The 10,660-nt window shown below is 36.4% G+C and overlaps 1 protein-coding gene across 1 annotated transcript; it reads left to right on the top strand.

Moving 5' to 3' along the window:
* The first annotated feature begins 661 nt into the window (after positions 1-661).
* LOC129738574 (pancreatic lipase-related protein 2-like) lies at positions 662-2,001 on the top strand. The gene is made up of 2 exons (XM_055729805.1): positions 662-696; positions 766-2,001. Exons 1-2 carry the CDS (start codon positions 666-668, stop codon positions 1,863-1,865), a joined length of 1,131 nt encoding a protein of 376 aa, XP_055585780.1. The 5' UTR covers positions 662-665; the 3' UTR covers positions 1,866-2,001.
* The last annotated feature ends 8,659 nt before the right edge of the window (positions 2,002-10,660 follow it).

Here is a 10,660-nt window from a genome sequence, read left to right as displayed (position 1 = left end):
CTGCTCATAGTGAAAAAAAAAAAAAAAAAAAAAAAAACAAAGAAATTGTGCGTGACCGGTCATTAGGAACCCACACTTTTTTTTATACACCAATTACCGCCCATCACTAAGCGCTTCAAAAAACCACAACTATTGAAAAAATTGAAAATTTTTTGATGCAAATCTATTCTACGAAAATAAAACTATCGTTTCAAGTCGATTTTAGGTCCAATAGGTACTATCTAGTAAACAAAAAACCTTTTTGCCCTAGGAGCACAGTAATGCTTAGTTCGCTAACAGGCGTCGAATTCAATAATTTGACCGGAAACGCAAAACCAAATATTTTATTTCTGGCTATAGTTAGCATAATTAAGTGATGTTTTTTCAGTGAAATGGTCGAACAATGATGCCGACACAGAACACAGGTCTTATTTTTGGAGAAAACATCCCAGTTTTTCCAAAATACACACAAAAGGGTGATTTTGGGCGGTAAATGGTGCCTGGGCGGTGAATGGCGTCTTGATGGTACATATTTCAATTTTAATCAAATCAATACCCAAGATATTTTACCCAAGAACTTTGATGTTACATCAAAACAGAATGTTACTCGAGCTCAACGTTAATCAATGCTTCTATAAAACCTTAAGCGAAAGCTTAGGTAACATCTCATTTCATCAACAAAACGTATGATGCTTGTCCTAACTTTCTTATTGCTTTGTAAGTATTTTTTTTCAAGCGTTCATTTGTCACCGCTCCACTAATGAATGGGGATTTTGTATTTTTTAGTGATCGTACGCGTAGAATGTCACAGCTCACAGCAAAGGCTGATCAATGGAAAAGGTGGCAGCAGTTCTGCTAAACGTGTCAATGAAGCAACACTCTCAGAGTTGAAACATTTCTTTCCCGGTGCCGATGGACGGATGCATCAAATCAATGGCTACAACAAGGAATCGGAGCATTTTTCGTTTGTTGCCGAAAGAGACACCGTTTTCCGACTTTACACCCAGGGTAATCCTTCGTTTGAAGTTCTTGCAGTAAACGACACCAGTTCGGTTTTGCGGTCGAAGTTCAACGCTTCCCATCCGACCCGTTTCACCATCCATGGATTCACGAGTAGCGGAGATGATAATTTCAATTCGATGGTGCGGGATCAGTATTTCAAGCTCGGGGAGTACAACATGATAGTCGTCGATTGGCGCGCCGGATCTGGCTTCAATATGAGCTTTCCTTCCTATCTACAAAGCCGGAAAAGGGTTGGATCTGTTGGACGAGCCACTTCGCGACTTATCGATACATTGGTTCAGGCTAGTAATGTATCGCTCAGCTCGATATCGCTCATAGGCTACAGTTTGGGGGCCCACGTGGCTGGAAATGTGGGTAAAGCTCAGCAGGGTCGAATTTCCACGATCATCGGCTTGGATCCGGCAGGACCACTGTTCTTCGATTGGGACAGTGATAGACTTTCCAGCCGAGATGCCCAATACGTTGAAGTGCTTCACACCAGTCTAGCCGGATACAGTCATCCGATAGGGACGGCAGATTTCTACGCCAATGGCGGAATATTTATCCAACCGGGATGTTCGGACATTTGGTGCGCTCATGATCGAGCTCCTGAATACTTTGCCGAATCACTCACTAGCCAGGTGGGATTTATGGCGAGGAAATGCCGTCGGTTAACCATAAATATTTTTGATGTGACTTGTACTCCGGATGGACAGCTGAGAGCAAAGATGGGCGGCGAGCCTGCCAATACCGGAAGTGATGTGATGGGCTCTTATCGATTCGAAACTAATTCGGTGGCCCCGTTCGCTCAGGGGGATCAGCAATCGAAACGGAAAAGTTTGAAAAACAAAAAGAAATTCAACAAGATGTCAGCCAAGCCTTGATGGCTGTTTTGATAACCCTGTATTGATCTCTAAGAGCAAGTACTGACCACTAATTTAAAATATGAACAAATTTTATGTGCCACTTTATATGGACCTTTTCAACAGTGCTTACGTAAATAAAACTTTTAAACATCAATAGGATTTTTTTAGGATATTTCACACATTTATTTAACATTGCTGAACAGCTCGAACAACAAAAACCCATCTCCGTACAAGGATCCGTGGGGCCAAACCACGCGTTCGGTTGCTGCAATTCCGGGGTACATGTATCCTACCCTGAAAACCTTCTACAACAGGCTCCATTTTCCCACTTTCAAAAAAAAAAAAACCAAACCACCCGGACCCGGTCTCGAAAATATATGGACGGCAACCGTTCCGTTCACTCTCGAGGGAAATTTAAAAACGCAAAGTGCGCGGGACACACGCCAGCAGAGCAAAACTTTCATCAGAATTAATTTCTGACATAAAAATCTACTCTGCCCGGTCCCTCGAACCGTGACACGGAGGACGCTTGCCATGCCAGTTTTGCGTATGTCCCCGATGTTGTCCTTCTTTCTGTCCACGGCCGGCCCTGTTCTGTCGTCACCATGGCGGCCATTATTTTAGCCGCTGTCACAGCGCTTAGTTTTGTTGCTGGCCCGGGCTGCCTATAAGAGGTAGGTACGTGTGCCCCAAACCAAAACAACAACAAAAAAACAAAATGTCGACAACAAAATAATGCGATAGGACCCAACAGCAGAAAGCCGAAAGCTGCTGCAGTACATTTTCCATCATTGTACGCATCGTTTACTTTCTCGCGTAAGATTGCTTCTGCTTGCTCCAAGCTTGGCCGGATAAATGTATCCTGTCCGTTCCGATCCACAACTTTCGGGGCAGCAGCATCAGCAGCATCGATGGAAATTATGGGCTCCGGTGCAGATGGTGTGTAGATAATAATTAAAGATTGTGCCGGCCGGATATCCGGGCTCAGCTTTCTGCTTGACGGACTTGGGTATGGAAATGGTGACTCACTTAAAAGATGTAATGACGCATTTTTCTACGAAAGTAAGTGTTTTATGAAATTATTTTCATGTGAAACCCTTAAGTATCTGTTTATCAACTAAATCGATTAATCGTCACTATCTTGAATTGATTTGTCCAATGCCACTTAGTAGGAATAAGATAAGCTTCGATTTCAACTTGCAATTAAACTTGTGAGTGATACACTAGAGTGGTCGCAATTTCGAGCGTAATAGTACATTTAACACTTATAGCACGTACTAGCGAACTCGCGACACACATTTTCGTCACCTACAAGTCAAAACCATTCACATGACTGGTCACAAGATAGAAAACGAAGCTAAACTTATTTCTACCGGTCCTAACACTAGTAGCTTTTACTAACGAACTCGCGACACAAATTTTCGTTACCTACATGTCAAACTTTTCACTAGAGGGGTCACAAGTTGGAATCAGGGCTAAACTTGTTTCTACAGGTACTTACACTAGCAGCTTGTACGTGGGAACTCGTGCGTGACATAAATTTTCATCACCAACAAGTCAAACCCTTTCACTTGACTGACCGCAACTTATTTCTCCCGCTATTAACACTAGTAACTTGTACTAGCAAACTCGCAACACAAATTTTCGTTACCTACAAGTCAAAATTTTAACTAGATGGGTCGAAAGTTGGAATCAGAGCCAAACTAATTTCTAGCGGTACTAAAGTACTTACACTAAAGCTTATACTAGCGAACCAGAGACACCTTCAAGCCAAACCTTTTCACTAGAAAGGTCGCTATTTAAAATCGAAGCCAAATTAATTTCTTGGGATTAGAACCAAACTTATTTCTAGAGGTACTAGAGTACTAACACTAGAAGCTTGTACTAGCTAACTCGTGTCACTAGTTTTTGTCACCTACAAGTCAAAACTTTTCGCCAGAGGTGTTGCAAGTTAAAATCGGATCCAAACTTATTTCTACCAGTCCTAACACTAGTAGCTTGTACTAGCGAACTCGCGACACAAATTTTCGTCACCTACTAGTCAAACCTTTTCACTTGACTGGTCGCAAGTTGATATCGAAGCCAAACTAATTTCTACCGGTACTATCACTTGTAGCTTGTTCTAATGAGCTCGCTACACTAGTTTTCGTCATCTAACAGTCAAACCCTTTCACTAGAGGAGTTGCAAGTTAAAATCGTAGCTTAACTCAACTTAACTCATATCCGTTTATTTTCACTTGGTTGTTTTAATTTCGTATTTAATCATCCCAACGAGAAGGCAACGAATTAATACATTATGGTGAACGAGTATCTTATTATATTTTTTGAAATCAATAAACTTCACCCGTCGAAAAAGGGACATTTGTGACATTTTTTCATGACATTCACACTTACTAAAATCCACGAATTTCATTGCGACATTTGTAGAATCAACCGAACCAATGACATTCACAAAGGCAGAGATGTAATTAAGGAGAAATATTTCATAATATTTTGGTTGGCGAATGTCATTGCAAAACTCAATAACATGTTTTTCATTTGCATAACTTTTCAATTTCATTTGAATGACATTCGTACGCCAGTTATTTCGATTTTGCTTTTCACTCGATTTTGCAACACTAAGAGCAAGTTCACTGGTGTTGGGAAAAAGTGGTAGAAATATTAACATTTTGAAAATTTTTCCATGCAAAAATGTTTCCAAGATCTCTGGGCGTTGTATTTTTTAACAGTACTGTTTCTATTTCAGCCGTATGTGAAATACAACACGTGTTGTAGAAAAACTTGAAGGCCACAGATCTTAAAAATGTTTTTGTATGGCAAAATTTTCAAAATGTGCAAAAAGTGACAAAATTTCTACCAGTTTTTCCCAACACCAGTGAACTTGCTCTAAAAACACCGACTCAAAGATTAAATCTCAAAAATTGATATTGTTCTACAAAATTAAATAGGACACAACATGCAGTTCTAAATTTCCAAATTTGAAAAAAAAAATTATCCAGTGGTATTAACACATTGCGAACCAAATACGAGATATCTGGTTTTCCTGCTTGCAGCAGGTGTGCTGCACTAAGAAGCTTCTCTCAAATGTTATCAATTTAAAAATGGACCTACATTTTTTTTTTTAATTAAACAAAACATTTTCGGTAACTTAAAAATTCTAAATTTATAGAACTTTCTCCAGCTCAGTGGTTTATGAGATAATGAATGCCTTTTTTGAAATCCATTTTTATTTTGCTGTATTTGGAACTCATTTCCATATTTTACAAGTCTAAAATATATAAAAATGGAGGCGTTTTTTTGTAACACCATCACGTATAAACGGACGGTCGGAATAAAGTGAAATTTGGTACCCGATGGGTTTTTGGGCCAAAGATGGTTTGTTTAATAGTTTAAAGAATCTTACTTTTCATGAAGAGCAACAAAATCAGCTATAAATGGGACAGAAAACATGAAGACGATGTACATGAAAACTTATTCACGAGCACGAAAAAGCTAAAGATGTGTAGATCAACTAAACATTTTCTATCGATTTATTAGGTAATAGGTAAAACGCAGTTTACCGGATCAGCCAGTTTAATCTATTTTTTTTAATTTTTTTTTTAAATTTACAAATGGTTTTATTTAGGCATTTTACTTAAGTTCAATCTAGGAAAATCCTAGGTAAAACAACTTTGTATGTCGGATAAAACGAAATATAATTCCATAATCCAATTTTTAGAAACAATTTAAAGCAACAAGAATCTTTCTTTGGAACCATGTATCTTAGTTTTTTGCTTTAAATAATTCCTATGATGGCGTATAGTATAGTATCTGAATGGTGGCTAGAATCCAATGGAGTCTATTATTATTGTCTATATTATTCGAAAAGTCACGGCCTTTATAAACATAAATAAGGAAGGGACAAACATCAATTTATTTTTTGTCACCCCCTTCCCCTTCGAAATTTCCAAAAAAACCTGAAGTTTTAGGCATTTTATAGAAATTTAGGAAAATTAATCAAATATTCGAAAAAATACAGATTTTGGAAGATTAGAGTTTCAACATCTTTGTATTCTTGATTTTATTGAATTTAAAAAAAACTAAATTTATGGGTTTTGTGCAATAATAGAGTGTGCAATTTAATTGCATGCAAGCTTCCATGCAATTTATTCTTATTTATTAGTTTTTTTACATTATTTTTTATTATCCCCCCTTGCGATGATCCAACTTCGAGTGACAAAAGAAGGATTTGAAAATTGTTCCGGCCTAATTTAAGATTGAAATGAACTAAAAAGTTAAAATATTCTGTTTTAGAAATTTTTATCCGCAAACGTGTCTCAGATATTTTATTTTTATTGCATTAAATGGTGGAACGACCAAAAAGTGCCTAACTTATACAAAATATAAATCCCATAATGAAATTTTTGAAAATTTTGTAAACCACTATTTTTGTTGTCATAGATGTGTAGAAATTTTTATCAACACTATTTTTTTGTGGCCTCCACGCAAGGGGAACGTCTCTTAGAAATTATGCATGCGCACCAAGAACTTTTGCTTTTGTAGCATAATCAATCAACAAAAATGCTCAATTTCCCTCAGAATACGAAGTGGGGTAAGGTGGCGGAGATATTTGAAAACAATAAAATTGAAGTGATATGAGGCCAAAAACGTCTAATTAGCCCAAACTGAACTGGGCAATCATACAAAGGAATTTCGACAATTTTATATTTATCTTGCCACTTTTCTCTTTCTCGTCACCGTGTAGAATTTTTGAATTGCATTTTTTTAGGGAAATTGACCATGTTCGCTAACTGATTATGTTACGAAATTCGGCAAAATTTTCAAACAGGGCGTTTCTCTAGAGTGGAGGCCATTTTGCACGTTATTCTACACAACACACGTCAAAAAATTGGTGTTTACATTTTCTTCAAAATATTCCATTATTGGATTCATGCTACGTAGAAGTTAAGAATTTTTTGGTCGTTCCACGCTTTATTTCCTCATTACATGGCCGGACGAGAGGGTCCAAAAATGCCAAGCGAAATGTTTTTTGCTAAACATGAAATGTTAAATTCTCAATCAAATTTGGATGAACAACTTAAATTAGGCAAGCGTAGCAATCTCGATTCAGAACTTAGTCCAAATCCTCTAAATCTCATCCTAGGTCCCAAATTTTGCAACAGTTTTTAATGAATTTCTAACTTTTGGATAGTAATTTAGTAAAGAATATTGAGTACCAAAAGTTAGACTTTAAAAAGTTAGACTAAGCTTGCCAGATTGCCCAGATTTTGCACAGATTTTTCGCTTTACCTGCAAAATTAAACAAAAATTTAAAATTAAGTCCAATGCGGCCAAAAAAAAATTCCTCAAACAAATTTTGTCAAATTAAACAAGAACGAATTTTCGGAAGCCCTAAATATGATTCTAAATCAGCTGGTTTGTTTCGATAAGAAATGGAATTTTAATGGAATAACCATGAAATTTGCCTGGATATTCACCGGATTCTGGAGAAAAGTTTGTAACAATATTTCCGGTTTATGCAAGGTTTTAACATAAATAGCCCGGATTGCTCGACCTGGATAATTGAGGACAAATTTCTAGTAAGTAGGTACACAGTTTATTGTTTTTGATTTTCAGTTTCGATCATTACTGGGATTGAATCCTGATTCGAATCTTGATTTTGCATCTCAAACTAATATAAGATGGATTTTCATATTAAAAACTCATCATTGCGAAATATGAAAAGAAAATATTTAAAATTCAAACCATATTTAAAATTTGGACTTGAAATTTTTATCCTCAATTCATATGCAGAAAGTTTGATGACTCTAAATCTGAAAAAAAGTTCATTATTTGAAATTTTTGTTCAAATTCATACAGAATCACGTAAGAGATTCCTGATTGAAGGTTCTGATCAAATTTCGCATTTTGATTTTAAATTCTTGGGAATTCTTATCTGAAATTTAGATTCAGATTTGAAATTTAGGCTCAAATTGAAGAATTCAGACTCGGAAGTAAAATTTCAAATTCGTTTTCAGATTCAGCTCTAATTAAAGTTTTATAACCAAGATCAAATCATCAATATGAGAATTGGAATCAAATTGAAGGAGATCGTAGATTTATAACTTTGAATCTTGATTCAAAATTTAAATTTCGAATGTAATCAGAGCCCAATTAGAAACACATACCTTGTGAAAATCTCAAATTTAGAATAAGATCTGAATTCATTGAAAAGAATTTATGTAAAAAAAATTAAAAACTTTATTCACAGGGGTAAATTTAAGAAATTAAAAATTAATAATGATTAAATTCGTTTTATTCGTTTTTATAATCAGGATTAAAATATCAATATGAGAATTTCATTAAGAATTCAAATTGAAGGATATCATATTTTCATAATTTTGTTTCATGATTAAAAATTTAATTTTGAAATGCAATCAGAGTAAGTTTAGAAACACAAACCTGGTGAAAATCACAAAGATAGCATAAAATATAAAAAATTAAAAAAACTTTTTTTTTTCTAAAAAAATTTAAAATTTTATTCACAGAGGTTAAGTTATGAAATAAAAAATAATTATTTATAATTTTGTTGATAAAAGAACGTGTATTTAAATGTCCGGTGAACTTCAGCTGGATATTTAATTCAATAATTAGCATTATTAAAAACAAACAGTTTTTCTTCCGGATGCAGCCTCCAAAATGTTCTATTTATTTGTTTTGTTTTTTTATTTGTTTATTGTCGCCTTCATATCTTTGTGTCATTCGCAACTTTTATAAACGAATTTGGCGGACAGTTAAAAAAATAATCCTGTACAACTGTGTTCGACGCTCACCCTTGGGCTTGAACCCATGGAAATCAGCTCAGGAGGCAACTGACATGCCAACTGAGCTATTCCTCAAGTCCCCATACTTGTTAGAACTTCATGAAAAAATTGGCATCTACTAGAAGGACTTTTTTTTCAAAGTTATGATATTAAATAAATAACTTTTAATGTAAAATAACTTTTACCTGAATAATCAAATAAACTCTTTTATAAAAATTTGTTTCAAAATTTTTTCCCCCAATAAAGCAAACTTTACAACTTAAGCTAAAATCTCTTTAAATCGAGATAAATCACCGAACAAATCATATCGATTTGCCATTCTCTGTCACCAATCCCTGCTACTCAGAAGGGCTTGCAAAAATAAAAACGAACTTCCCTCCTTCAACCGGAAATGACTCACAGCAACAGGAACAGCCGGTGTGGCCACATCAGATGTCCAGGGTGACATCCTCTCTGCTAGGCATAATTCAAACTGTAAACACCGAAAGCTCTCTAATGGACCGGATCCGTCCGTTTCGAACAGTATCGTGGGTTCCTGCAATATCGTAAAAGCTGGTTATGCCACCAACAACCGAACGGCAGACACATTTGGCCCATTTGATAGATGTTGTCCGAATCTCGCCTGTCACACGCTATGGAAGTGTGTAGGGTAGGTGTGTGTGTGTGAGCGAAATCATGTTTACAAATGCATAAATTTTGCTGCAACGGAACCAGTCTGTCATCCGGTGCATACTGGCCTTCGCACTTTCCGGTCAAACGAACAAATAGCGTCCAAAACGACGAATTACAATGTCATATCGCAGGGCTAGCAGAGGAATCAGCATCATCAACATCATCGTCATCATCTTCAAGCGGACATTCCCGGGTGACCCCGAAAGCTGGCTTCTGCCACACGGAAAACAACCAACCACCAGTAGCAGAGCCTAGCACACAGAAGAGAGTGCGGTGATGTGACAGATCGTGATTGACTGATCCCGGAAGCCGTTCGTCGATTGTGACACACTGCCCGGGAAATGTCGGTAGCTCGGAAGCTCAGCAGAAAACCCTCCGACATTTGGTAAGTTCCTACGCGGACGGAAGGACGGTGTTTGTGTTTCGGTTTCTGCCATCTCCAGCCATCGCATCGGCATCGGCCACGTGACGTGGTCTTGACGGTTGTTTGTTTGCCCCGGACGGATGGAGTATCTGCGGCAAATTTCGATGCTTTGTGAGGATTGACAAACACGTTCCCAAGAACATTGCCACCGTTAATTACTGGAGATGTTTGTTTGGTTTAATTTGAATTTGAGTTTCGGAAGTTCAAAAGTGGAACTCAGATTTTGTAAGGCTTCAAATAGTTGGCAGCTTTGAATTTACCTGAATCAAATGATTAGTAAGTTACTAATAGTAACCTTTAAAACACTTGATGTTCCATAGGGTCTTTTTTTAATTTAAAAACAACACGGGCATGCTGGGAACCAAATTTGTTAGTAGTTTCTGCTCATTTTGAAGATCTTCTCTTAAGATTTCCCTTCAAGATTTCACTTCTTTGGTATATTTTTGGCTTCGTATCACCATATCAGATACATCAAATAAGATTTTCATGTTCGTAGAACCTGTGAAAAGGGAGCAGGTACTTATGAAGAATTTTTTCTACATATTATTACGTTAATTATACCCACTTTTATAGAACTGTTTATATCGCATTATATTGTCATCAGAAAACATCAGCAGATTTTCAATTTTCATAAGGTTTCCAAAAATCGTTCAAAATTTGTTTTCATAAAACCAAAGCTTTTTTCAGATATACTAGAACCGATATACACCACTTAACGAGAAATCGGGAGACACGAATAGCGCTATCTGGCGACAGAAATGGAACTATTAAACTATTAAACATCGTGATTGTAATATTCCTATCGATTTAAATGGCGCAAAGTTTTAAAAAAGAAAGGAAAAGTGAATGTTATTAGAATCAAAAACTTTCAAGGTAAAGCATTTGTAATAAATGACTAATTTATTATGACTTCA

The sequence above is a fragment of the Uranotaenia lowii genome, chromosome 1 (genome assembly GCF_029784155.1).
Source record: "Uranotaenia lowii strain MFRU-FL chromosome 1, ASM2978415v1, whole genome shotgun sequence".
NCBI lineage: Eukaryota > Metazoa > Arthropoda > Insecta > Diptera > Culicidae > Uranotaenia > Uranotaenia lowii.
Note: the sequence above shows the minus strand (reverse complement) of the source record. Positions and strands in the feature narration are given on the sequence as shown.

Bases quoted from the DNA above. Each gene is read 5' to 3' on its own strand.
- LOC129738574 (XM_055729805.1), top strand. From the start codon at position 666: ATGATGCTTGTCCTAACTTTCTTATTGCTTT. The intron at 697-765 runs GTAAGTATTTTT...TGTATTTTTTAG, and splicing joins CCTAACTTTCTTATTGCTTT to TGATCGTACGCGTAGAATGT.